The 27,286-nt window shown below is 42.0% G+C and overlaps 4 protein-coding genes across 4 annotated transcripts; 2 read left to right on the plus strand and 2 right to left on the minus strand.

The window, feature by feature from the left end:
• The first annotated feature begins 74 nt into the window (after window positions 1-74).
• nostrin (nitric oxide synthase trafficking) lies at window positions 75-8,318 on the plus strand. The gene is made up of 16 exons (XM_012836338.3): window positions 75-419; window positions 672-757; window positions 1,355-1,441; window positions 1,603-1,665; window positions 1,743-1,824; window positions 3,889-3,951; window positions 5,600-5,698; window positions 5,786-5,911; window positions 6,029-6,127; window positions 6,224-6,349; window positions 6,765-6,873; window positions 6,960-7,048; window positions 7,144-7,269; window positions 7,385-7,631; window positions 7,896-7,976; window positions 8,058-8,318. The coding sequence occupies exons 1-16, from the start codon at window positions 324-326 to the stop codon at window positions 8,192-8,194; spliced, it is 1,716 nt and encodes a 571-aa protein (XP_012691792.2). The 5' UTR covers window positions 75-323; the 3' UTR covers window positions 8,195-8,318.
• Window positions 8,319-8,768: 450 nt separating this feature from the next.
• Window positions 8,769-10,945, minus strand: spc25 (SPC25 component of NDC80 kinetochore complex). The gene is made up of 7 exons (XM_031558583.1): window positions 10,840-10,945; window positions 10,220-10,375; window positions 10,061-10,123; window positions 9,759-9,905; window positions 9,535-9,639; window positions 9,346-9,444; window positions 8,769-9,170 (listed from the first exon to the last, which is right to left on the minus strand). Exons 2-7 carry the CDS (start codon window positions 10,371-10,373, stop codon window positions 9,043-9,045), a joined length of 696 nt encoding a protein of 231 aa, XP_031414443.1. The 5' UTR covers window positions 10,374-10,375; window positions 10,840-10,945; the 3' UTR covers window positions 8,769-9,042.
• Window positions 10,946-12,085: 1,140 nt separating this feature from the next.
• On the plus strand, window positions 12,086-14,191 carry LOC105907934 (glucose-6-phosphatase 2). Its single transcript, XM_012836337.3, has 5 exons — window positions 12,086-12,441; window positions 12,595-12,704; window positions 12,879-12,990; window positions 13,098-13,219; window positions 13,319-14,191. Exons 1-5 carry the CDS (start codon window positions 12,224-12,226, stop codon window positions 13,828-13,830), a joined length of 1,074 nt encoding a protein of 357 aa, XP_012691791.1. The 5' UTR covers window positions 12,086-12,223; the 3' UTR covers window positions 13,831-14,191.
• Window positions 14,192-15,171: 980 nt separating this feature from the next.
• abcb11a (ATP-binding cassette, sub-family B (MDR/TAP), member 11a) lies at window positions 15,172-25,763 on the minus strand. The gene is made up of 25 exons (XM_031578079.2): window positions 25,647-25,763; window positions 25,119-25,360; window positions 24,897-24,981; window positions 24,626-24,759; window positions 24,315-24,486; window positions 23,913-24,037; window positions 23,596-23,770; window positions 23,316-23,429; window positions 23,083-23,193; window positions 22,840-22,965; window positions 22,533-22,736; window positions 22,192-22,362; window positions 21,719-21,920; window positions 21,561-21,627; window positions 21,214-21,325; window positions 20,978-21,145; window positions 20,687-20,791; window positions 20,324-20,485; window positions 19,301-19,504; window positions 18,585-18,826; window positions 17,909-18,065; window positions 17,537-17,734; window positions 16,921-17,127; window positions 16,557-16,703; window positions 15,172-16,142 (listed from the first exon to the last, which is right to left on the minus strand). The coding sequence occupies exons 1-25, from the start codon at window positions 25,761-25,763 to the stop codon at window positions 15,942-15,944; spliced, it is 3,948 nt and encodes a 1,315-aa protein (XP_031433939.1). The 3' UTR covers window positions 15,172-15,941.
• Window positions 25,764-27,286: the final 1,523 nt, after the last annotated feature.

Consider the following 27,286-nt stretch of genomic DNA (forward strand, 5'->3'; position numbering starts at 1 on the left):
GTGTGCTTTGTGTTTTCTTTTATCTCAGTGATGGTGATTTATCAAAGTGCTGTTGCTTATTTCTGCCAATGGAAAAAAAAAATGTCCAGCGTTTGGCTCTTACATACTCTGCAGAATGTTGAGGACTCTGAATAAACTCATTCTTCACTGCATCATTTAATGGGCCATTTTCCACTTGTTAAAATGATACAGTTATGCTGCTTGAGTGGTTTTTTCATGCTTTATTGACTCACTAGTCTGTCAGTGAATTCAAAGGCACACTTGGAGGACTGCCTGTAAGTGGCTGGCATTGGCAGTAAGGGACCCAGGTGACTTCCGCATGCATGACTTGGAAGGGGGGTAGAGAGGGCAAAGTCTCCAGTGCAAAGTCAACAGACGGCCACAGACTCAAGATGAAGGACTTGGTCAGTAGCTGCACTGTGAGTATGGTGTCTAGCCTTTTCCCACTTTCTTCCCCACTGTGTTTCAAAATAGCCCTCTTGGGCTGCGGCTCAGTATCTCAACATGAAAAGGCTTAAAGTGTACAGTTTGTGATAAGCTTACATGTACAGTGGCGCAGGTGGACACTAGTGCCGATTTCAATATGTTGTAAATCGGTTCTCTCACAATGGTTGTTTACAGTGTGGTTTTAAAAGGGGAATCATCTGGTAATTTTAATATGTGTTTTGTAGTACAACTTGCTGTACCAGGACCTGAAAAGGTTTTCCAAGAATGGAGAATATTTCTGCAAAGAGCTGATGACAGTGTTTCAGCAAAGGTATGCATGTTATGCCTTCTTGTTGGTTATTTCATCTATACATTGCCAGTGTCCTCAAAGATATTTGTGTATGAACAAGATTGATCAAAGTTATTTGGTTTGCCAATAAATGGCAAAATAAACCACAATGGTTCACCGGAAATTTGTCAAGGATTGTACTTTGAAATCATAACCACCAGAGGTGCTTTCAAGGATCATTCATTGAAATCATCATTCTTTCACTTATAAGTTGACAAATGGAAGTTTACCTCAGAAGTAATACCTCACAGTCTCCTTGAATCCAGACTCACATTCAGTCGCACTTTAACTTCACCATTGCCGAGGAACCATCTGGCTACAAGGTTGAATAGAACAGCCACCAGGGAACCGTGTTGTTTGGTTTGAAGGTGCAATGCAAATTAGCCTGTGTACAAGGTCTCTGAATTAGGTTGTGGAGGGGTTGATAGAGAGAACAGCAGTTTTGAAAGACTTTGCTGAGTCATAAAACCCGCTATGTGTTCCTGAGGGTCTTATAAAAATCACTCTTTGAAACTTTGTCTTTGTTTATACTGTGATACAATGTGGCACTTCTGAAGTTGACTTTTGCTTTAATTGCAGGTCTGAGTTAGAGATTAACTATGCGAAAGGAATGCAGAAGCTAGCTGGCAAACTAATCAAAGCCTCTAAAGAGATGGCCAACAATAGGTAACTCGCAACAAATCCTCCAATGAAACCTACAATTATGACAAGACAGTATTTTAATGTAGGAGTGAAAATGTCATAATGTTTACCACAGAAATTATTCCATTCTGATTCAGTTGGACTGTTTGAGAATGGATGCTAAATGGTCATTTCTGTTTTCTAAGCACAACATACCATGCATGGTCTCAGATCTCCAATGAAATGTTCTCCACCGCAGACATACACAGGCAAGTCTTTTCTTTTCACAGACTCTCAATATTTGCTTTTGGCAATGTAATGGACTATTTGAGTCTTGTTTCCACAGAACTCTAGGGAATGCTCTTCAACAAGATGCCATTCTGGAAATTCGCCAAATACTTGATGAACACACCAAAAGGAAGAGGCCCGTGTGTAACTATTTCTTTTTTATTCTTAAATCCACATAAGGTGATATGTGTGGGTCTCTTTTTTTATATTTTTTATAATTGTTTTTATTTGGTATGAAGGTAACAGAAAATTTGATAGGGTACCAAAATGTACAATAGTCACAAGTCATTTGGGGAAGCATGCAGTTTTACAAACAAAACCATAATTTGTAGCTATCTTCTAATAATGAATGCTTCTCACACCATTCAGCAAAGGTGGCCCCATCTATCCCCACCCCTTCAGTTCTACCTTAGTTTCAGTTCTACCTTATATCCCTCTCATCAAGCCCCCTATCCACACCCTCCCCAACCCACTAACCCCCTCCCAGACCTTTCCCTCCCCCTCCCCCATCCCACAACCCTTAATACATAGTACACTCACCCACACTCATCCAACATTTTAAATAAATACATACATACATACATACATACATACATGAATGAAGCAGAAAAAAGAAAAAAAAAAAAAAAAAAAAAAGAATGGGTTCTAATGTCTATTGCTTGGGCAGCGTTAGCTAAAGTGCATTATAGATGGAGCTCCATTGGCTATCAAATTGTTTCTTTTTATTTTGGTCCTCTGACATTGCTTTTTCAATGCTCAAGTAGTATTTCATTAAGGCTTTCCATTTTTCGAATGCAGGTGCCTCTTCATTTTTCCAGTGTTGCAAGATCAGTTTTTTAAAGATTAAAGAACAGAAAAGTATCTGCCAACTGGTTGGGTATCTTATTCCCTCTATATCTTGGAAGATACATGTTTTTGGAGTGATTACTACTTTTTTATCTGTGTGTATCGAAAGCCACCTCCCAATATCCTCCCATTTCTTTTTAATTTTTTCACAATTCCAAAGGGCATGCATGAGAGAATCAGTGTGTTGGTTACATTTTAGACAGATACCAGATTGTCCTTTATCAAATTTTTTTATTTTATCTCTAGTATAATATATTCTTGTCATTAATTTAAACTGGATTAAGCGCAAATTTTCATTAGTGGTTATCTTATATGAAAGAGTCAGGCAGTCCTTCCATTTATCTTTAATGTTATAACCTAAGTCTTCAGTCCACTTATTATAAATATCTTCTAGTAACTGGTCACTGCCTTCCTTTTTTATTAAGATATTATATACAGAGCCTATCAGCTTCTTCCTTTTTCTCTCCTGGTCAAGGAGAGTCGACAACTCTGGACTTACCTGCAAACTAAGATCAAAATTGGAATTAACCCAGTTTTTGAATTGCATATACCTAAAGATTTCTACATCTTTTAAATGATATTGACTTTTAAGTTCCTGGAAGGGTATGACTGAATTCTGTCTAATAATGTCTGATATCTTCTGAATACCACGGTTTGACCACATATCCCACTGTAGCTGGGAATTTTGGATATTTATTGAGGGGTTGTTCCAAATCTGTATATGTCTAGGTAGCCCTATTTCTTGGCCTAGCATTCCCTTGATTTTGTTCCAAGCATTTAATGTACTGTTGATAATAAAGTTTGTTGATTTAACCCTGTCCCTAGAAAAGAGAACTACTAATAGGCTGTTTTTTTGTAATTGATTGTTTTCTATCTCTATCCATGGATCTTCGTTTGTGTTATTGATTATACGATCAACATAGAACATCTGTGCAGCTAGATGGTAAACCTCAAGATTTGGAAGGTTTAGGCCTCCCTCCTCTTTTGGATAGTGCAACAGTTTCCCTTTTAATCTACTTACTTTTTTAGACCATATAAATGAGGACAGAGTGGATTTACGTCCTTGAAAAAGGATTTTGGTAGAGTTATAGGAATGGTTTGGAATTTAAACAGGAATTTTGGTAGCCACATCATTTTGAAAAGGTGTATCCTTCCAATTAAAATGATTTTCAGATCCTGCCACTGCTTAACTTCCTCCTTAAACTCTTTAACAAGGGGTAGAAAATTGTCTTTAAACAACTGTTTTTTGTCGGAACTAATGTAACAACCCAGATACTTAATATTTTTTTTCTGCTTCTGAAATTGCTTCAAACTGACTGATATGTGTGGGTCTCTTACTGCAATTACTTTTCATGCAGCTTGACGGTGCCATAGACAAAACTGGGAAACTTGTCATCACAAACTGCAATGAACAGCTAAAAGTGAGTACTTTGTTGGCTGCAGCCTCTATTTAGTGTCACGGTATGCTTATTCAAAAATGTATCAGGCATGTTCCCCCCCCTCGTGAGAAAATAACACAGTTCTGTGTCAAAGAGCAGTGTGTATCTTGGATCACAGCTATATTATATTGTAGGAATGGCAACTCGATGGCTTCTCTTTGGTGTCTTGCTGTTTAATTAAGCACAGACAAAACATTCAGAGCACTTATACAGAAGGCGGGGAGGGCAAACAGACTTATATATGGACACAGCACACTAGGTAGGGTTGGGCAAGTACGCTAACAGACAGAAGATCACGCATTACCAACTACTCAGAGCACACAGACTCAAATGGATAACAGAACTACACACTATCGTTAACACAGGCTAGAAAACACAGGCACATTCTAAACTGGAACATTAAACACAGCCAGGACGAGCCAGGGGCTGGTAGAGTGCAAGCCGGTCCAATGGAGGTCCCATCTCCGCCCGACCAGCTGCGCCCTATACACCACATGGGACAGCCTGGACCCACTGGCTCGTCGATTTAGGAGAGACCCCCTTCTTGCACTTGGGACAATAGACCCATACCTTCCATTTCCATGCGCCAAGTCCTCTCCAAGGCAACGGGTATCATAGCCAAGCCCCAGCCTCTGTAAATGCATCTCCCGCAGCCACTCTCGCAGGACGTAGTAATAGTCCAGCCCAGCAATAGCAGGACATTTCGCTGACCAGGCATTCAGCAGTGGTGGCAGCACTTTGGTTCGGGATAGCTTACACCTCTGGCCACTTTGTGAAATAGTTCATAGGCACGAGGATGTAGCAATTTCCCTAGCCGTTGGTAGGAAACAGCCCAGGATATCCACAGCCACCTGCTCCATAGACGCCCCCACCTGGTGTTGTTGCAGTGGGGTGTGGTAGCGCCAAGTCGGCCCCTTCTTGCACTGGTGTACGTGTGACATCCTGACGACAGCCTGGCCAAACAGTAGCCGATGAAGCGTCTTGGTGATGCCGAGGTGGCCTGTCCCCATCGAGCTATAGACGAACTAGAGGACTCAGGCACGCAGGCAGGAAGGCACCAGCAGCTGCAAGATGTCCTGCTGGCCCCCTGGAGCCCCTTGTGGTTGCCCAGCCTGGTGGTCATGGTTTTTCAGTTTCGGTCAATGTTCCGGGGTGGATGAGGGATATGGTAGATGCATTGTCTATTAGAGCTCGGCAGGGGATGCCCTCCAAGTCGCAGGTGATGTACAGCCTATGAGTCGGGCGAGCCACAGCTGTTCAGACAGTGTGACAGTCCACCTGCAGTGTTGCCCTGCGTTAGTTTGGACCACTGAGCGTATTGAGCTGCCCGGCACTGGGCAATGGCGTGCAACATGCCTGGCTTCCCCGCATCTGTAGCAGACCCTCAGACTGTCCTATTACTGTCTAGGGGCTCTGTCTTGAGGACTTGGTGCATCACTTCTCCTTACTCTCCTCTAGGTCAGCTTGCCGCAACACACACGCATCACACACACACGCACAACTCCCATGCGCGCTACAATATATAAGTGACAATGTCTTGCAACAAAAGAGTTAGGATATGAAATATTTGTATGAATCTTTTGAAGTCATCAGATGAACTTTGAATCAGAAATAATGCCACCTCCTGCAGGTGAAAAAGAAGCTGATGGCTCTAACGCGGGAACATGAGGCTCTGTTCAGCTTTGTGGAGAACAGTAAGCAGATAAGCACAGAGAAGGAAAAACAAAAGGTATTTGCCTCAGAGTTCTCTTCCAAGTATGACAAATGTTTTGAGCATCACAGTTACTAGTTTATGGTTTGTGTTGTCGTCTGCCAGATGCTCAACAGACTGACGAAATCGGCAGAGCTGCAGGCCAAAGTTGACGAGGAGTACTTTAACATCAACATGGAGGGCCACCAGATGCGTCTGAAGTGGGAGAACACACTCAAAAACTGCTACCATGTCAGTGGTCATTCGCATAGCAAATTGTTATGTAGACTAGTCATAACATGTCTTAGTGTCTAATCCTTAGAGCAAAAAATTCCATGGAAAATGTCAAAATATTACTCTCTTTTATAGATAATTCAGGAGCTTGAGAAACAACGGATAGAAATTCTTAGCAACATCTTAAACAAGTATGGCCTCCACATGTCCAGCTTTGGACAGACTCTACTGCATGTGAGCATTTCTGATCTCCCTTCAATTCTGAAGTCTTGAAAAAAAAAACATATCCTGACAGGAAGTGATTGTTATGGCAATGTCCTTTCCTTGCAGTGTCAAAAGCAAATTGAGCAAGCCACCAGGACCGTGGACATGGAGAAGGACCTGCAGAGCTTGGTAGACAAAACAAGCGTTACTGCAGAGGACAACAAAGCCGAGTTTTTGATGGCAGACTATTTTGTGAGGCTCCGTGTCCAAATGTCTTCTCTGTGTACAGTTCTGAATACTTACTGTTTATTCCTAAAATGAAAGGAACATCCTTGTCTAGACTGCTATCCTGATGATTTGTGCATAGCTGTAAATGCAACTCTGGGAGCATAAAAGGGAGAGTGAGAAAAAAGGGAAAAGGATGTGTCTGTTGAAGGTCACAGCTTTGACTTAAAGCCAGAAAACTGTTTATGTTTTACACAAATATGTGCTTCTTTTCGATTCAGACGGCAGAGAACACATTTGTTTACACAATCCTACACTGAACATGAATATGAGGCAGTCAAAGTTTTCAAATATTGCACATTGTCATCACCTCTATTTGGCAGGATGTGGCCTGTTCAAAAACAGTCGTATCTAATCATGTTCCCTTACATGTGTCGATTAGGAGGAAGATAGTAAGACTGTGATGGGACGAGAGAGGCGTAAAGATGCGATGAAGACCAAACTGCAGCGACTAGAAGACTACATGGCAAAGACAGAGAAAGACCGTGAAGGCAAGCCAAAATAGGTGGAAGACATGCTTGCCTCTGTGAAAGGTGTTGCAGCATCACCAATGAGAATGTTTTTTTTTTTAACTTAGGTCTGGAGAAAATGGTGAAGACCTACACTGAGAACCCATCATTTTCTAACAAAAAAAACTTGGAGGAAACAGAGCAGCTACTTGATGAAGTATGGTTATTCAGTAGCCTATTCCTGCAGTACAAACTTAATTTAGAGACTACTGTTTAGTTATTGCTTAACCTGTTTTAATTCACTTTCTGAAGATCACATTGAAACTGGACCTTTTAGTAGCGACACACTGTAAGCTGTCTGTAACAGTGGCTGAAATTGAGGGAAAACCCAAGTCACAGCACAAGTTCAGCAACAGCATCACAAAATGGAAGGATAAGGTAAGAATGATACTTTAATAATGACTTAGTTTAACTAGTGATTGAGCACAGAATGTGAACCCTTCAACTCAGGAGAAAAAAAAGGCTCCATCCTATCCTTTCCCCCCCCCTAAAGGACTATGAGCACAGCGTTGTGCAGTTGTCTCGTCCTGTGAGGATCAAAACCACATCACTTCGGTCACGGCAGTCTCTGAGGAAATCCATGATTTATAAGGGTCCAGCTAAAAGTGTGCTGCCACAGGAGTCCGAATCCACCTCTGGCCGGGGCGAGCCAGAACCCCTCACACCAACCCAGGAGAGCGGACTTCAGCCCAGCAGGGCGCTCAATGGAGGCACCAGGTCTGACGAGGAGATTACGGAAGGTAAGCCTAACCTTTATTATTCTATAAAAACAAAGGAACCATATACCGGACTGTGCTATACTATACTTGAAAGTAGTACCATGCTTTTTCCTTTGTTCTTAACAATTATATTAACTGTGTATGTGTACAGTGATATTGTATATAGACACCTGTAAACACTCCAACCTGTTTGGTTGTTGAAGATACCTATTTACAGGATTGGAATTACTGTTACCTTTCCAGACCAGCACCCTGACCTTGCAGCATTGATTTTCTCATTCCCAGGAGAACCTCACAGTCTGGGTAAATGCAGAGCACTGTATGACTTCACCTCAGATAGAGAAGATGAGCTGAACATGATGGAAGGTGAACATGCAGTAAAAAAAAAAAAAAGCTCTCCTATTTTGCATTCAACTTATTTTAATGGCGTTTGTGTTTTCCTCCTAGGGGATCTTCTTGACATTTTTCAGAGGGATGGCAATGACTGGTGGTACGGGGCCTTAAATGGACAGAGGGGTCATTTCCCAGCAACCTACGTGGAGGAGCTTCTTGTGTTAAATGATGACAAGACTTCTGATGCATAGTACAGGCACAAAGGGGAGGGAGATGCCATTTTTACCAATGTCCTTGTCATATCCTAAATACAGATATGACAAGAATACAGACAAATACACACTGATTAATTAACACATTATTACATTCAATACCTTAATGAAATGAAATGGCAACTTCAACCAGAATAGACAGAGGTTTCAACCCTAGTAAATCATTAACTTGATCAGATGATCCTAAATCATAATTCGATAATGATGTTATGTATATATCACTGCTATACTGAGTTGATTAAAGCTAATGCAAGACCTGCTAATCAAACTAGCATTAGCCCAGAATTTAAAAGCAATCCTTTTTTTCATGGTCCATTTACTTGACTGACATCCTGGAGGCCTGTAGGCTTAAAAGTAGACATACTTTGTAGTAGTATTTCAATGTGAAGACACAGTTTAAATGCTGTTTTCATATGTCAGTATTAAAATAATTATTTTCAAAAATGATGAAACCTGTTTTTTTGAAGCATGGGCACAACAGATGTTTACATATAAACCACACTTCACCCAAGAAAACCAGGACCTTGGCTGTGCGTCATGCCTCAACATCATGTTACTGGTGGGTAAAAACCAAGTGCATGGCTCACTGTTTAATTAAGAAACATACAATACCAATACAATAAAAGCTAGAAAACACATGAAAGAAAAACTGTGACTGGGTAAGTGTGATGCAGACTTCAGCTAGGGTTTAGGTTAAATAAATATACAAGTACAAAAGAACAAATATGGATTTTTTGTAGGAGTTGATAAAACTCTTAGGGGATATAAAATTGAGTCCAGATTGCCTATACAAATGTCAGCACACTGTAGGATGGTACTACTGTGTTTCATTTATCTGGAATTAGGGCTTTAAATTCTTTCCTGACGTTGGCAAGGAAGGCAGAGAAGTTGTTGGTCTTCTTCAGGTTCTGCTCCAGCTGAGACATACACTCCAGGGGTGGACTGCAGGACTCAACTGAGGTGGTACACACACACACAAAACATTCATTAGATTTAGCTGGCTAGAAAACATTCATATTACTCATTCATATTGAACTGCAGGCTTTGTTTGGGTTAAATTGTAGAGATGTTCTGACTATCTGCCTTCACTGACAAGTAGGAATCCATGAAACCATTGTAATTGTACATACTCTGGTACACTCCTTCGTCATTAATCATCAGTATGAAGGTGTAAGCACTTTCCGGGTCTCTGTGGTCCAGGTTTCTGAAGACAAACTGCAGCTTCTCACCTTGACACATAATAACACATGTGGATGAGCAATGTTTGGGTGCAAACAGACTTTAACAATGTTTGGGAAGTGTTGTTAGTGCCTTTCTACCTTGAATCTTCCTGATCTCAAGTTTCAAACAATCCTGGAACACCTGCTTCACTTTGTGTAGGTTTTTCAGTCTGTCTTTGTTGGCCTTGTTTTGTGCTACAATCACTTCAAAGGCAAATAGGAGACAAAACATAAGCTTGCGATTTTAAATTGTACACCATATCACCAAGTTAATACCACATCAGAGTATAGTCATTGAAAAGACAGAATGGTTTCAAACATACGATCGCTGTTCTTTGCTTGTTCCGTTTTCAACCTCTCAATCTTCTGTATCAGGCTCTCCTTCATCAGGCTCTTCTCCTCTATCTCAGAAATGACTTCTGGCAGTTCTCGACTCTTCTGCTTGACAATCGTACTCCTTTGGGCCAAATCTTCATGGGCAAAAAGGTAAAGCAATCACTGGACTCATATTGTCCGTGTAAAATGAAGCGAAGACCACTCTGGTTGCACTGACAATTTCACTGAAACTCAAGGACTAATTATTCAAAGTTGTAGGCTACAAACCATAAAAGCATAGCGAACTTACCTTTTTTGAATACCTCAATAGTTTCAAACAACGTTTCATCCTTGCATTTTTTCAAGCACGTCTCTGCAAAAGTACTTTTTATTAGTTAATCTGGCAGATTTACTTGGTTGGCACAGATGATATGTTGTGGGTAAGTGGAACAAGTAAGATGCTACATACCAAGACCAGCCTTTCCAAACTGTCTGTGTGCGTGGTGCAACTCTGTCTCGGTTTCAACCATTTCGCCGACAACCTGGAAAATCAGTTTGGTGCGGATCTCTTCCAGCATAGTGATGAAACTTTCCCCAGAATCTACATCATTTATCTGTGCCATGTCTTTGAAAACAAAATAGCATGACGTATCCACAAGAAAAGGATTATAATAAAACAACTTTACATATTTATCTAGGCTAAGATACATGAAATGTTAAAAATGAAAACCACAGTGATGACAGCTGATTAGCTATGCAGGAAAATACAGTTAGCTTGCCGTCCACTAGCATTAGCCATCCGTTCTATATTTGGGAGGTATCGATATCATTGGGTTCGTAATGAGCTTTTAAAGATTGGTAATAAATGTACGATTAATAAGTGAACGATTGGTTTGTTTTTGTTGAGGTTAGGCATGCGTGCCGCAGTTTATTAACTACTCGTTAGCTAGCTGACATTAGCTGCCAAAGTAAGTGTTGGACTCGTAGTTACGGAGTCTAGATCTAAATCTGTTAAATCTATTCAATGATCCAACATTTAAAAGGAGATTTATGGCAATGTTATCAATATCAGTAATTATCTAGTATTACCTTTGGCAAAAGTTCCACAGAAAAGGTTAATAACGATACGTTTGCTGCTGGAGAAATATTCAAAAACACGCGCCGAGGAAAACAACACATAGACGGAAATGACGTTTGAGATGGAGCCATTTTTGTTATTTAGTTGTTAAACTCTTATTTGATCATGTTCGTGTTTGCACTTTATCATATAGTATGTTCTGAATTATTTGAGTTTAATTTATGTTATAAGTACAGTACATATCTGTATCTCACATTACATACAAATTCCAAATATAAAATGGTATCGCTCACGTTTTCCCATGATTCAACTCATTGTTATTATTTATCAAGTGTGCAGTTCTTCGACATCTAGTGGTGGTAGGTGGTCTAGTTTTTGTCCTGCAAATTACAAAAAAGTGAAATAGTCACTAGTCAATAGTCTTCAATTGTTTAAATATGTTCATGCTTGGTTGGGGCAAAAACCTCATTGAAACTCTATTCTGTAGTTCTCATTCTAAAACATTATTCTGTAGTAATATGGGGATGTAGTAAATAAGTGAAAGGACACTGGTATTTCACATAATACGTACCATTCCAAACAAAGTAAATATGTTTTAGATGAGAACCTGCTTTAAAAGGGACTCTCTGTACCCATTAAAAGAAGAGCTCCTGTAAGTAGTCTTTTATCATTACCTGGGTAAGAGATGCTCTTAGCAGTCCAAATTATTTAACTTTGCCTACAGTCTCTATACTCACTAGGTGCCTGATTAATGCACTTTAAAATGTTTCGTTTTAAAGTCAGAACAAACTCACTTGGAGGAGGATTTGTTGTGTGTAGTGAAAGTGATTTATCTCTTTGTCTTATGATACTTTGTATCAGACAGAATTTTTTTTTGATACAGCTTATGTATAGAGTATACATCCCATTTTGGTGAAGAAACTTGAGGAAACTATATTAGAGAAATATTTCATCATTAGTATATATTTCTATTCATAAAAGGTAAACCAGTTGTTCAGCTGTGGAAAAAAACGTAGGTACAACACATGAGGCGTGCAAACTTGTTGTTCAGCAAAGGACAGACTTTGTTTGGACACACAGTCCCAGGCTGGAAGGAGAGGGCTAATATTTAACCAATAAAAGGTTTTGTGGAAAAACTAATGTCCACACAATTATCATGTAGACAGGTGGATGTACTTTGCCTCAAAATGCTGAGTTTCATCTAATGCAGCACATAAAATCCCCCCTCCCCTACCTCTCCAGCCCACGTACCTCAAGCAGTTAAATAAGCCTGCCATGCTGCTGCCAAGTATAAATTCACTCCTACCATGGTAAAGGCAGGCAACACTTGGCCTGACCATCCATGGGGCAGCATCTGTGAGCAGGGGGTGGCGTGTGAGCGTGTGCTAGCCTCCGATGGACTTCATTCACAGCAGTGGGGTGCAGGTCATCCAGCACCTCCAGAGCAACTACAAAGACTACCATGACTTCCTCAACTTCATGTCGTCCGTTGGCGATCCACGGAACATCTTCTCGCTCTATTTCCCACTCTGGTTCCAGCTCAGTCAGATTGTTGGGACGAAGATGATCTGGGTGGCTGTAATTGGCGACTGGCTTAATCTCATTTTCAAATGGTACGTCTCTTCTCTGTCAAAAAAACTCTTAAAGTTAATAGTCTTTGGTAAAGGTAAAATGCACAGGTGGAGATGATATGTGCTGTTTATAAGAATTTATATTTACTTATATTTAAAAAAAAATCTGTTTTAAACACTGCTATTTATTTTCAGGATTTTGTTTGGACATAGGCCGTACTGGTGGGTGCAGGAAACCCACTTCTATCAGAACCACTCTCTACCTCAGCTTGAGCAGTTCCACATCACCTGTGAAACAGGACCAGGTAGATAGATACAAATACTGTAACAGGTCTTACAAGTCCCTTTAATGAAGGCCCATGGTTTATCCTTCCATGGTGGCTTGTTAAGAATTACAACTGATCAAATTCACTGAACTGCAGCCTTGCAGTTGCATCAAATGCAAATGATGGCTTTGAAACAGTATCTTTGTTTTGCAGGTAGCCCCTCTGGCCATGCCATGGGCTCATCGTGTGTGTGGTATGTAATGGTAACATCTGCAGTCAATTTCACAAGACCACACAGCGACACAACCTACCAAGAGTCGCAGAGGTAAGCGCATCCATTAGTTAGTGTACATACTATTGACGTTACCTTTTATCAAAGGACAAAAGTCACAGTTCCAATAGTGAATTATAATTTTCTTCTCTCTTTTCTAGGTTTCGCCTTGTGTGGTCATTTCTCTGGATTGCATTCTGGGTCATTCAGATCAGTGTCTGTGTTTCAAGAGTATTTATTGCCACCCACTTCCCCCATCAGGTCGTCCTTGGGGTTTTAGCAGGTACTCTAAATGGTCACAATTACATCAACTGATAATTTGCTATAAAACAGATGACTGCGTTACACTGTTCTCATGTTGTTATGTGCTTGCCTCTGTCAGGTATGCTGGTGGCTGAAGCATTCGAGCGTATCCCCTCCATCCACACGGCCAGTTTTAAGGTCTACCTCCAGACCAGCCTCTTCCTTTTCTCCTTCGCCCTCAGCTTCTACTTCCTCCTCAAGATGATCCACATCGACCTGCTCTGGTCCATCTCCAAGGCCAAGAAGTGGTGCATCAACCCAGACTGGATCCACCTGGACACCACGCCCTTCGCCGGCCTGGTGCGCAACCTGGGCGCTCTGTTCGGCCTCGGCCTGGCCATCAACTCGCAGATGTTTCTGAAGAGCTGCAAGGGCAAGAACGGCTACACGACGCGCTTCAAGCTGACGTGCGTGGCCGCCACGCTCACCACCCTGCAGCTCTACGACCTCATCAAGGTGCCCACGCACACCGAGGTCCTCTTCTACACCCTGTCCTTCTGCAAGAGCGCAGTGGTGCCACTCAGTGTGGTTGCTCTTATCCCTTACTGTGTCCACCTTTTGATTGGAGACCCAGGGAAGAGACTGGATTAGACTGATGTAAATATGCTGGATTGTTCAAGTGTATGAAGTCGCTGTCTCGGCTTGTATTAAGAGAGTTTGATAATTATTTTGTCAAGGAATCAGATGTTGAGGCGATGCACACTGTCATGTCATGAGAAGATTGGGTGTCTTTTTACTTGAGTTGTTTACATATGCGTTAGTCTGAGCTTTTGTATAGTAATGAAAATAAACTGTGAACGGTAATTATTTTCATTTGTTTTATGTACTATATTTGTATGCAGAACCTGTTCTGAATTAATGATGCTTTAGAGAAAAGCACCACGCATTTTGTAAATATTCCTGAAATGCATTAATATTCTTATAAACTGTTTTCTGTGTCCATTAAAAAAATCCTCAGTTCACAAATAAAAATTGTTCGGAAAAGGGCTCTACTCATATTTTTTTCCAAGGCATAATTACAAAAGAATAAAGCCGTCGCTGAATTAGTGAGTTAAAGTGATGGATTCTGTATTTTACATTTATCACCCAGATTCTTACCTGCAAACACATCAGCTGCATGGAGCTGTTACATTATCACATAGTGATATAGATATTTTGAAAAGAATAAGCAATGAAAAACGTTATATAATATTCTTCTGTTTAACCTAAGTTCCTAGTGCTTATAATTACATGCAAATTAAATGTGCAAATGCAAATGAAAAAAAAAACTGTCCCCTTGTAAATACAAATAGATTGACTATAGAATGATCTAGAAACATGACGAGTTTTTATCAGCACGGCTTCCTTGTTTGTTCGTCATCACTGTTGTGCCAATGTATCTTGCTTTCATGAGATAAACAGCAATTGCATTGATAAACCAACAGTGCATCATAAAGTTGATGAAACTAGACAAGGCCGTATCATTTTTTATAACATGGCATTATGCAATCAGTATGTGCAATTTTATACACCGTGTTTATTAGCATGCCTTTGATATAAGCTCTCAGAGAATTATTGTTTTGGGCAAGCTGTGCTAATTTCCATTATAAACGGCTCTATTTGATGGCATATGGGCAGAGCAGAGCAGATCATGCTTTGTTTTCGTCACACTGAAAGCAAAATCCATTAGTTATGTAATCTGTCCAAATAAATTTGGTAAGCAACCGTAAATAAGGGTCACGCATAAAATGCAGATTATGTAAGAACACTTATTGTGCACTTCCACAGGTATATACCCATCACCCATCACTAGGAAACAACAGGAGCTCCTGGTCACACTTAGACATGTTTTTAAGCTGTCCCCACAGTATTGGCTCAGCCTTTGTAAGAGCCTTTGTAGAGCATGAATGTTGCTGTAAGTAACACTGTTTGTGTCAAGAGACAAATGCGGCATCAGTATGGCATATTTTTATTATAACATATAAAACGTATATAACACTAAACAAACAAATACCTTATCTACTGTGTGTGTCCTCATTTTGTTGAGCCGTTCATTTTTACGACGCACTAGATTGACACAATGTCATATCAATCTTTGTATTACATTCACAAAACAATTTTACCATCATATAAACGACAACTATACATTGTAAAAAAGAATGCAAACCCGCCAAAATACACTCATTATTTCTTGCACATTGGGTTTGCCTGCTATGTAAGTGCCAGCCTGGTGAAGAGCACTCTCTAGTGGGTGAGATGGTGCTATGATGATGGTGCTCACTAAAATGAGCAAGCCATTCATAGCAAGCCCTGAAAATATATGTTTGTTTGTTTGGCAAAAATTGTTGACCTACTACTGTTACCTCCACTACGACTGCTACTACTACTGCTACTACATCTAATACTACTACTATTACTATTACATCTACAGATAATACATGCAAGTCTATTTTGTTTTAGTGTGTTTGCTTAAATATCTTGCCATTAACCAACCAATGATTAATTAACTGAAAAGAAAAAAACATTGAGTGAAATAAAGTGTACACAGCACATCTGATTCAGAGGAAATAAATACATATAAATACTTCAACGAGTATAAATTAATTCTACCCAAATGAAACAACAACAAACAACAGCTTTATAAACACATTGCAGAGATAAAGACAAATTATACTGAAAAAACAAAACAGAAGTTCATTTTTTAAATACAATCCTCAGGTGTCTTAGCTAACGGGTGCTCCGGTGGTGACTAATATGTAGTACGCTGCCTTTTTGGCCATCAGCTCCTCGTGCGTGCCTTTCTCAATGACCACCCCCTGGGACATGACAGCGATGATGTCCGCCGACTGGATGGTGGACAGTCTGTGGGCAATGACGATGCAGGTGCGACCTCGCCTGGCCTCGTCTAGAGCTGCCTGCACCGTCTGTGGGGAGAGAAGAAGGAGGCGTTTGTCACAAGCTCTCAGGAAAAGCAAAAAGAGGAGTGCTGTTTGCCCTCATAGTTAAAGTAACGAATATGTAAAAAAAGAGAGGATGTGGAATAACATTTTTCAAACATTTTACAAATTTCTAAATTTCTAAATAAAAGTCTTTGATGGTGGTTTGTTACTCCATGTGGTATAGATAGAGGAGAAAGACAGAGGTGAATGACAGCAAAAGGGCTGCAGAGCTACCACTCACTTTAACATCAGGGATATTCCGACTCAGTAAGGTGGTTAAGAAGTTCAGGCACAAGTCAGCAAGTATTGATCTGACTGTATGTGTGTGTGTGTGTGTGTGTGTGTGTCTGTGTGTCTGTGTGTGTGTGTGTGTGTGTGTGTGTGTGCACTGAACTGTACCTTCTCACTCTCTGTGTCCAGGGCAGAAGTGGCCTCATCCAGCAGCAGGATCTTGGGGTTCCTGACGATGGCTCTGGCGATGGCGATGCGCTGCTTCTGTCCTCTGCTCAGCTGGGAGCCCTGTGCCCCAACCTGGGTCTCATATTTCTTTAAAAAGAACACAGTCATAACTATAAGCGACTCTGCTGGACATCAGTGGACACTCAGACCTAAATGCCTCTGACTTTGGCTGGCCGAGCTTTGAAAAGCACATGTCTTTCTTGAAGCTATTGCTCTCTTTCTAATCAAATAATTCAGTGTCATGCTCGAGACATCTTTTTGAAGGTCTATGGTCTGTAACAGTGTATTTGTGTATTGTACTCACTTTTGGCAGTGTCATCACATAATCGTGGAGGAAAGCTTTTTTGGCCGCGTCCACAATCTCCTCCGTGCTGACCGCGCGCATGTTGTCTCCGTAGGCGATGTTCTCTGCAATGCTGCAGTCAAACAGCACCGGCTCCTGGGACACAATGCCAATCTGAGCCCTCAGGAACGGCACGCAGATCGACTGCGACGGGTGCCCATCTATCAACTTAACACAAGGCAAAGGCAAGCAGATTATTTGTGTGTGAAAAGTAAACGCACAGAAGTGACTTAAGGCAAACAATCACAGTGAGCAACCAGATGAGTCAGTTCACCTCAGGCTGACTACAGCAGACCAGAAGTCTATAATACTGCTATGTGTGGCGTATTGTGGACTTGCCACTTTGTTTTGTAATATTTTTTCTTTCAGGTTTCAAACCACTTTACACAACTACTCTTTGAAGTCTGCCTGCAGTGGAGCAGAACCATGTAAAACGATGTAATTATTATGCCAGCCCAGGTTTCTGGATGATCAAAGCAAGAACGACTGTTAGGAAAACTCCTCACTGTGACTAGCACAGCAGTAAATGTAATTTGCTTATCGGACACATGAGGGAAAAAAGAGTTGTGTCGTGTACCACTTTGCCCTCGTCAGGGTCGTAGAATCTCTCCAGCAGCTGCACACTGGTGCTTTTCCCGCAGCCACTGCTGCCCACGAAGGCCAGCGTCTGCCCGGGCTTCACCGACACCGCCAGCCCCCTCAGCACCTGGACGTCCGGCCGGCTGGGGTACGTGAACCTGCAGTCGAGAAACTCCACCTCTCCTTTGAATTTATCCTGCCATGCACAGAGGGATTGATTATGGACAAGACTCATATCTTAGACTTGTGATACACTGATTCTAAAAAAAAACTAAGTGCAACTTTGACATTGTGAAGTACAGAGATACATGTGATCTACTGGAGATGTTCTCTTTTCTATTGTCTCTCTCTCTCTCTCTCTCTCTCTCACCCAAGTTTGTCCCTCTGCTGGATTCATGCTGATCTTTGGGACTCTGTCAAGGAGTGTGAAGAGTTGGGCGGCGGCAATCTTTGCTTTGGCATAATCTGGAGTAAAAGATGATGCTTTCCCCAACGCAGTTCCACAGGTCACAACAGCTGCGACAACTCTAAACATACATATACATACAAACACATACACATACAAACACACACACACACACACACACACAGACACAGACACACACACACACACACACACACACACACACACACACACACACACACACACACACACACACACACACATATTGGGCCATAATTTCATTGGTAGGCAATTGGCAACAAGAAAAGCAACAAGCAGCAACCAGTGCTGCGCATGAACTAAAGCTAATTTAATAACTTGGAAAAATGAGCAAGCATCCATGAGCAAGATCCTAAGCGCAAACATGGGTGGGTCAGCACAACGCTCCCACACGCCACACAGTGCTTTAATTCATGTGCGATAGATTTTGCTCATTTTTGGCCCATTATTTGGGGAAAATTGGGGCCCATTGTGTCAATACAGTTATTCTATGTAAAACGTTTTTTTTTGTGCTGAAACAGGACTCAGTACAGACCAACTGATAATAATAAAATCATAATAAAATATTTGTATTACATAATACATAGTTACATAATTAACTAACCTGAACACAATTAGGTAAGGAAGCCCTTCGTTGCTGACCAGGTAGCCACCGTATCTGAAAGAGGCTGCGTACGCCATGAAGATGACACACTGGGCGAAAGCAAAGCAGATGCCGTAGACACGGGCCTTTTTCTTGGCGGCTGCGTACGGGGCCTCCAGCTGCTGCTCATACTGCTCCACGAACTGGCCCTCCTTAGCCAGGCCTGCGATGGTCCTGATGTTGGCCATCGCTTCACTGGACACCTACAGGGATACAGAATCATCCAGCAGCAGTCATGAAGCAGGAGCTCACAGAGGGGCAGCAACTTTCACATGGAGCCAGGGGGTTACACTAGTTTCTCCAGGCCGAACTGATGGATCAATGTTATGGTTTGTCGGAAGATTAAGGCATACAAAAACCAGAATGTTGTCATCCTCACAGCCTTAAAGGCAGAATCCGTGATTCTGGTGAAATGTTGTTGATATTTGGGGCAATCAAGTTACATCCCACCCTTCCATGTTGATTGGCTGGAATTGTTTATGGTTCAGTACAAGCCACTATTTTTGATTTTCACCAGAGCCATTTACAGTCCTGTGTACAAACACCAGAGGATTTTAAAGCACACACACTGATCGGACAGTGAGGAGCAATTCAATTTGACAAAAATTTGGATAAGAATTGCGGACTCCACCTTTAGAACTAAATCCAGAACCACTTGATGCTGCAACCATACACACCTGTCCTGCGTCCTCCAAGGCCTTCTTGTCTTCATTGGCGAAGCCAGTGAGCATTTTGGCCTGGAAAGCTCCGGACAGGCCGATGAAAGGTAGGAAACAGATGACAACCAGGCTCAGCTTCCAGCTGAAGTAGAAGGCTATGATGAGCGAAGCACCAATATTGGTGAGCGAGTTCACAACCATGCCTATCTGTGACCCCGTCGCCTGCAAGACAAAACAAGAGAATTCACAGAAGCTGGAGTAACCGGAGAAATTGAGTGATCTGCAATATAATACTAAATGTCTAAGTCCACAATTTACATAGGTTACCCAAGAAAAATGCACTTCTTAGGCCCTAATTTGAAAGCGCAACAAGCGCCGCAAACATGCTTCGCGCATCAGCAACTGTGCAGTGAGAATCGGCGGGGATGTCGCAATGAAGTCATTCTTTATCAGCCAACCACAATGATTTTAACAGACCTTGGTCAAGTGTAACTGCACCCTAAAATGTTTTTGTTTTAGCTGTAAACTAAATAATATGACTGAACTGTGATGAGACACATCAATGCTGGTGTTAATATTGACAAAATTCACATTTTTTTATAACAACTGGTATTTTATGGGTTGAAAATGTCTCATGCTATCTACTGTTTAAAATCATCCTGAACCTTGCAAGGCCGATGCTAATGTAGAGTCAATCGTTTGGGAGTTATCTATATACCATGAAATGGGCGGCCCACTTCTCCCCGCCTCTGCCCCTCAGTCTTATTTTCATTTCCTGATCGAGACGAGACTCATCATTCACAGGAGTTCTTGCCATGTTTTTGAATTAGCTTTAGGCTCATGCACGTCGGACATTGTGTATTGCCAGCCTTGTTGCCCATCAGTACAAATTAGGGCCCCTTGTCTTCTTGTAGCCTATAGTCACATCTTTTTCCCACATAAGAAAACAAAAGCTGAGCTACTCACTAAAGAAAGAGCCCACTTGGTTTGATAACACCACAGCCACCTTTCATGGCTCACTGGTTAAGCCGGTCCACTTACCCCTTGCACCATGGAAGCGTCCGTGGCCAGTCTGGTGGTCAGAGCCCCGGGGCTGTTCTTACGGTCATCAAACCAGCCGATCTCTTGCCTCAGGATAGCCTGGAAGCCCATCTTCCTCAGCCTGCGCGTCAGCAGCTCTCCCGACTTGGCGAAGGAATAACCCTTTTCCAACAGACCAAAAGACCACACATGAGCGTTCCTAAGGGCACTAGCAGTGGGCAAAGGACTCGGCGGTGTCTCTCTTGGCACACTTTAGCCAAAAGGAGGTTACTTCTTTCATTTACCTTTATGGCATATTGAATTGTTAGTGTCTGGCGTTGTCACCAGAAATTGTTTTGAGCAGCTTGAGAACTGGATGCTCACCTGTAAAAACTGTGAGAAGAAGCTTATCACGGCCACAATGATAAACAGGACACATATTCCATTGATCTGCTTCCTCTGTTCATCCAGGTCAGTGAGGCCAAATGTCTTCACATCAGGACAAGACAGGACAAAAAAACAAGATACAAGACTTGAAAACACCACAAACATCACAAAGCGCAGACACAAACAGCTGATTGGGTAAAATTCACTGAATGTGGAACTACTCATTTTTTGTAATTTGATCAATTTTTATTATGGCTGGTCATAATGAAACACCATTATATGTCTCACCCCAAGAATTTGGCTGAATAAAATAGCGTAGATGGGGTTGACCGACCCGTTGATGGCAGCTCCGAGAGAGCCCATCAGCAGGTATGGCCACTCAGAGCGGTTGTACTTCAGGATGCGAGTTATTGGTGCTGGTTCAACATGTTCCCCTGGCTCCGTGCTCTCATCTGTCTGCAGATTGAGATGAATATGAAGCCTCAGCCTGGACTCGTGAGTAATACGAATGAAAACAGAAATGCTGAGTTTACCTCAGGGATGTCCCTGTCTGTGTCAATCTGGAGTTGTCCGGATATGGCACCAGGAATATAGTCCTCTGACCTCTGAGACCGCGACCGTAGACGCAGAGATCTCCTGTCCAAGGCAAGAGTTAGACATGTCAAAGCAAGTCACTGCTTCATGCAACTCCATAGCTTAATCAGCACATCTAATGCTCATCATAAAACTATTTGCATCCTTTCATAACACTCCTAAAAGGTTTACGAAGCAAACAATTTATTGTACAATATAAAACAAATTGTTATACAGGGAGTTGTAGTTATTGTCATCATCATCATAGTTATAGTTCAGGTATTAAGCAGACACTTACGTATGACTCCCTCTGCTAAGCGTCCTTTGTCTTCCAAGAGCTACATCAGTTATCTCACTTTCAGGTGCTGAAATTACAAATTAATTTATTCAAGAAATTAAATATATAGTTGAATCCATGAGTTTTACACTCTGTTTACACTCTGTTCCCTAACTCACGGCTTTTCTCTCTGTGCGTGGCTGGCTCTTGGCCTTGGTTCTGCAGGGTGACCAGGGTGAAGTAGACGCCATTCCTTTCCATGAGGTCGGTGTGACCGCCCCGCTCCACAGCTCGCCCGTGATCAAAGCCAACGATCACATCGGCGTTACGGATGGTGGAGAGACGATGGGCAATGGTGATGGTGGTCCTACCCATACGAGACTGAAGGCAGCATTCAGGAGAATGTGTTGTCAGCACAGATCAAAGTGTAGCACAATACATGTGATTTATTTAGAATGATTACAGAAATAAAGAGATATTGCGAGAATTGTCGTTTGCGTTGCTTCATTTGTGTGGGAGAAGTTCCCAGATATAATGGAGGACCAGACGAAGCCAAGAGAACTGAGCATATGAGAATGTCAGCATTACACACTAACTAAACTGAATGGGTGTGTTCTGTAGGTCAGACTCCAGTTCCCCAAGCCAAGCTCACCTTATCCAGGGCCTCCTGGACCATAGCCTCGCTGTGGTTGTCCAGGGCCGAAGTGGCCATGTCCAGCAGTAGGATGCGAGGGTTCCTGACCAGAGCTCGAGCGATGGCGATCCTCTGTTTCTGACCTCCACTCATCTGGCCTCCACCCTCGCCCACCAGCGTGTCAAATTTCTGGCTCCGCACACAAACACAACGTGGTCACTTAGAAGTTACAGTGCAAATTTCATCTCAAACTCAGTGTTCAGATTTCAGTCATTCTGATTATTTTCCAACATTTCTCTTTCATTTCCAAACAGGTGAGTCATTCCGAGTTATGGTTTGTAACAGCAGTAATTGTATACCTGAGGGAGGTCCATGATGAAGTCATATGCATTGGCCTGTTTTGTGGCCTGGATTATGTCCTCCGTGGTGACACCAGGCCGGCCGTAGCGAATGTTCTCGGCAATGGTGGTGGCAAAGAGCACGGGTTCCTGCTCCACAATGCCAATCAAAGAGCGCAGCCACTGAATGTTGAGGCTCCTGATGTCATGGCCATCCAGAGTCACCTAAGGTGGACAAGAACCAAAGGTACTTCCTTTAGCCAAACACCCAAATCGGAAACGGTGCAACAGATTATATGACGGCTCACGGTTGATGTGAAGGCATCACCATTCCTTGCAGGGGGTTGTAGAATCTCTGTATGAGCTGGATTGTGGTGCTCTTTCCTGAACCACTTGGCCCGACAAAAGCTGTGGTCTCCTCTGCTTTTATCACCATGCTTAGGTCATGTAAGATCTAAATGAAAAAAAACCTGATGTGATTTCAGCAATTTGTTACAGTACAGTACAGTGCAGAAACCAACAGAAGTCAGTTAAGAAAAAAAAAAAAGAAGTCCGTTAAAACCAAATGTACCTTAACATCTGGTCGTGATGGGTAATTGAACTCAACGTTGTGGAACTCGATGTCTCCTTTCACCCGCTCTAATTTGTGCCCTTCCTCCGAGAGACAATCGATCTCTGGCTCCTGAAAGGAAGGGGAGAGACAGGGTGCCATTGTGAAGGTGATTAATCATTTACAGGAGCTCATTGATTTCCTGACAGGCTGTCGAAAACATCCACAGGCAGTCTGTGACTTGCTGCTCTCACCCTGTCTATGGTGTCAAATATGCTTTTGGCTGCGGCCCGGCCTGACGCGAAAGCCTCCAGGCACGGTGAAGCTAGACCTAAATTCATGGCGGCCATCAGAATGCCAAAGAACACCTGTGGAAACATGAAACATGTTTGACAGTTACTGGACAGATGCCTCATCCAACCCGTCATAGTCTAAGTGAGTAACACTGTGTGCATGATGCTGTACACGTACAGTTGGTTGAAGTTGCTCAAGAAAATGCCCAAAAGGTACAAAAACATTGTGTCTTCATCACACCTGTATGAGGGCACCAGGTGAGAGCTCTTTGGTGTCGATGACTAACTTGGAGCCGTACCAGAAGGCCAGGGCGTAGCAGAGGAAGATAATGCACCAGAGGTAACCCTGAAACACCCCAATGATGGTGCCCTTCTTCACACCCCAGGTCTGGGCCTCCTCAAGGTTTCGGTCGTACCTGTGAAAACAGCCCCATGATGCCTCACAGTCATCAAAGCACACACAGACCCAATACTCCATAAGCACACGTGTCCAAACTTGACTGTATGTCAGGGTTTGAGCACAGATAGGCAAACGTTTTAAATGGCTTCACACAGTACCTCTCAGCTGCCTTGTCCTCCCCGCCGAAGGCCGCAATGGTTCGTATGGAGTAGAGCACCTCGTCTGCCACAGCTCCGGCTTTAGCATAGGCCTTCAGCTCCCAGCCTGTTAGCCTAGCGACAGCCTTCAGACCAAAACACATTCAGAACATGTAGACACCCGTCAACTCAAACGTCAGAGTGCAGCTAAAGTGGCCTACAGCTTAACGGGAAATATTGAAGACGCAACATGCACTGTGAGTTTGTTGTAAGGAGCCTAAGGACAGTGAGTTCTCATTTCAGCTTGAGTCACGCTTCCACTTGAGCATGACTGCTTCACACGTACAGGCCTGAGTCTGTGTTTTTTTACTAGTCAGCTGAGCCACATACAATACATTTCATAGGAAGTGTTTATCATCTTACCATGGCCATTAATCCGGCTCCCAGGCCAATGAGGGGGCTCACTGCAACGACCACCAGAGTCAGCTTCCAGCCGCCAATGAAACCCACCAGGAAGCCAAAGATGAAGGTGGAGAGCCTCTCAATGAAAATGGACACCTGGTCTGCGATGGCATGGTTGATTTTATTGATATCACTGGGACACAAGGGAAACAAAGATATTATGAACATAGTCTGGGCAAGACAAAAATTACAAAATTAACCCATAATGAGTTTCCAACCATTCTGGAATCATTTACCATACCACATAGGCATATAGCTGTGATAGAACGTACTCAGATATCCTTGTGTTTAATTCTCCGACAGAGTTGCAGTCAAACCAACCGATTTCCATCCGCATGATCTTACGGAAATATGTCTTCCTTATTATTTGGATCTGCCTAGCAGCGGCTGAAACCCAGAGGGCAATCTGAAATCAGAGGTCAATGGGTACATGATCTGCCCTGAACAAAGACATATTATCCCAGAATAAACAATGACATTTACTGTAAATGCCTTTAGCAGAGTCAGTCATCATAGCAATGGAGTTGTTGTTTGGGTACTTACTTGAAAATAACTGACGATGAAGACACCCAGTCCAATACCAACAAAGTAATATGCAAACAGTGTCATCTGAGATTCAATGTCCACCCTATGTAGAAAATGAAATTTGCTAACTGGCTCTCTAAACTGAAAAATAAAGTATTTTGAGGGGATCGAAATATATGGTCAGCAATGTCTCTTATCCTATCAAGACACAAAACATCTAATAGTAAGAGTATTACACACCCACAGAGGACAGTGGCGTTCTCAGCTGTCTGATATATGGATCCATTGACCCAGGCGACGGTGCTGTTGATGCATGTTTTGTTGGGGTCTCTCAGCTCCTGCATCTCCAGCTCGTAGGACACAAAGGTGTCGGTCATCTGGCCGTAGACAAGCAGCATGAGAGGAGAGGCGGCGCCGTGGATCAGCGCGCACAAACCCCCCACCACCATCATCAGGGTGTCCTGACATGTGGAGAACCGGAACTGCAAGGGACGTAATGTGGATTGAGACTCACTCTACTCATGCTGTAGGCCAGTAATCATAAAGCATCTGAAGATGTAGATGTGTATAAATACAGGGGCGTACAACCTTGTTTTGTTGAAAATGCTCACTTTGGATTAGTTAGTTGGACAAGTAAAGTCTGACATGCCACATCATCATCAAACCACATTATGTACAGCCACAATTGTAACCACAGTTGGCAGAATTACACAGTTGGAAGTCAAATATGTATTTCAGATTGCAGATATTTTTAAATGAGATTGTTACCAGTTGAAAAAATCCCACTCCTAAGACTTTTTCCTCTTTCTCCTTCTTCTTCTTCTTCTCTTCCCTGTAAACAGACACCAGAGCTCTCTGTAGTATGTCTTTAGAGTTGGATGGCATAACTCACCCAGTATCACTATAGTGTAAGTTCAATGTGTTAAATAAACTGTACATACCCCATTATGACGCCTGTCTAGGAAAACGGAAAAAAACTAATTCAACAATCAAATTGTGACTAACCAGTTCTGCATACAGTATATGTATATAATATAGCAAATGTCAATTCAGAAGATGTAGGACAATAATTCTTCATTAATTCTTGTCACAGTCATCCGGACACGCCTAAAAGAGCAACATTTTATGAAGCAGATCATTCTCTGGATGGGGTGCTTTTTGAACCTAAAGACATTTTTACAGAAGTAACCTAGGTCATACTTTAACTCAAGGATATTGTAAAAACACAATGGTAAGGCTCTGACATTTCAATATCATTCATTTTAACTGGTTTAAATTTATTTTCTCCAAGTTGTTAGGGAACATGTTGATGACCAAACATTTGTGTCTAAGCAATGAATGAATACATCAAAACATTTAACTTCAACTTTAAACTAAAATGTTTTCTTTAGCACAACGCGCCTCATGCATTCCTTGTGCTGGTATTGCACCAACTGATCACTCCGCATGCCGTACATATCTCCATTACTGAACAAACCAGTTTTCCTCTACTATAATCATCATACCTCAATGTGGCCTGGCGCAGACTACAGTGAATTACTGGACATTTTCACAAACAACTCAGTGTACCAATACTTTAAAAAATGTTCTTCTTAAAGCGTCAGGCTTTAGGACAGAGTTGCAGACAGAAGTGTTTTTGCTGGTATGAATATTCACTTTTAATTGGATCTGGATGTTTTCAGGGCCCAGTAATTCACAGATGAAACTAAATAGGAGCTGTATTTGATAACTGTTGTCTCACAATTGGCTGGACACACTGTTAACCAGTGTTACAAGTGTTGAAGTCAAAGAACCAAAGGAAAAGTAGCTGTGTCTTCACAAGTTAGTGAAATCTATTATGATTTGGGTTAAATGTCCATTTTATGTTTAAACTGTAATTAGCCCAGTGCTACTGTCATACTGCTGCTACAAGTCAAATGAGGTAAAAACAGCTGATTCATAGTTGTGTAACAATAGGTGGCTGCCTCCAGTATGTAGCTACACGAAATAAACCTAACACAGTATAGGAGCTGCACATTTTTGTGGTAACAACATTTTGGTGGTAATGAACTGGGAGTTTGAACTGTTGAACAATGACAGTTTGAACTATTGGACTGTGCACAACACCACCTCTTCAGATGTAATCTTGTAATCTGATGGTTAGATTGATTAGACTTCAGTGGTGTGACTGAATTGCTAATCAAAAACACAGCCAGTTAAACAACTGTTTGAAACTGTAATATACTAATTCTCCACATCAAGAGAAGAAAAAAAACCTAGACAATGATCTGCCACTAATGGAATTGCAGTGTCTTGAATTGTTATACTGATAATTAGACATGGAGGTTAAATAGTATGTGTACTGATTTTACATGATATAATACATGCCTAAATCAGTTCTGGCATTTGATTCAGATTTTTATTTTTCA

Source organism: Clupea harengus, chromosome 2, assembly GCF_900700415.2.
Source record: "Clupea harengus chromosome 2, Ch_v2.0.2, whole genome shotgun sequence".
Classification (NCBI taxonomy): Eukaryota; Metazoa; Chordata; class Actinopteri; order Clupeiformes; family Clupeidae; genus Clupea; species Clupea harengus.

What these genes read in the sequence shown, in the direction of transcription:
- spc25 (XM_031558583.1), bottom strand. Translation starts at nt 10,373, where the DNA reads ATGGCACAGATAAATGATGTAGATTCTGGGGAAAGTTTCATCACTATG. An exon ending in TATTGAGGTATTCAAAAAAG is followed by an intron (nt 9,906 to 10,060) that starts GTAAGTTCGCTA and finishes TTGCCCATGAAG; the next exon opens with ATTTGGCCCAAAGGAGTACG. An exon ending in ACAAGCAAAGAACAGCGATC is followed by an intron (nt 9,640 to 9,758) that starts GTATGTTTGAAA and finishes TTGCCTTTGAAG; the next exon opens with TGATTGTAGCACAAAACAAG.
- LOC105907934 (XM_012836337.3), top strand. Translation starts at nt 12,224, where the DNA reads ATGGACTTCATTCACAGCAGTGGGGTGCAGGTCATCCAGCACCTCCAG. An exon ending in ACCTACCAAGAGTCGCAGAG is followed by an intron (nt 12,991 to 13,097) that starts GTAAGCGCATCC and finishes TCTCTTTTCTAG; the next exon opens with GTTTCGCCTTGTGTGGTCAT. An exon ending in CGTCCTTGGGGTTTTAGCAG is followed by an intron (nt 13,220 to 13,318) that starts GTACTCTAAATG and finishes TGCCTCTGTCAG; the next exon opens with GTATGCTGGTGGCTGAAGCA.
- nostrin (XM_012836338.3), top strand. Translation starts at nt 324, where the DNA reads ATGACTTGGAAGGGGGGTAGAGAGGGCAAAGTCTCCAGTGCAAAGTCA. An exon ending in CAGAGAAGGAAAAACAAAAG is followed by an intron (nt 5,699 to 5,785) that starts GTATTTGCCTCA and finishes GTCGTCTGCCAG; the next exon opens with ATGCTCAACAGACTGACGAA. An exon ending in TTTTGATGGCAGACTATTTT is followed by an intron (nt 6,350 to 6,764) that starts GTGAGGCTCCGT and finishes TGTGTCGATTAG; the next exon opens with GAGGAAGATAGTAAGACTGT.
- abcb11a (XM_031578079.2), bottom strand. Translation starts at nt 25,763, where the DNA reads ATGCCATCCAACTCTAAAGACATACTACAGAGAGCTCTGGTGTCTGTT. An exon ending in AACGCCACTGTCCTCTGTGG is followed by an intron (nt 24,982 to 25,118) that starts GTGTGTAATACT and finishes TTTTCTACATAG; the next exon opens with GGTGGACATTGAATCTCAGA. An exon ending in CCTTGGAGGACGCAGGACAG is followed by an intron (nt 18,827 to 19,300) that starts GTGTGTATGGTT and finishes GTATCCCTGTAG; the next exon opens with GTGTCCAGTGAAGCGATGGC.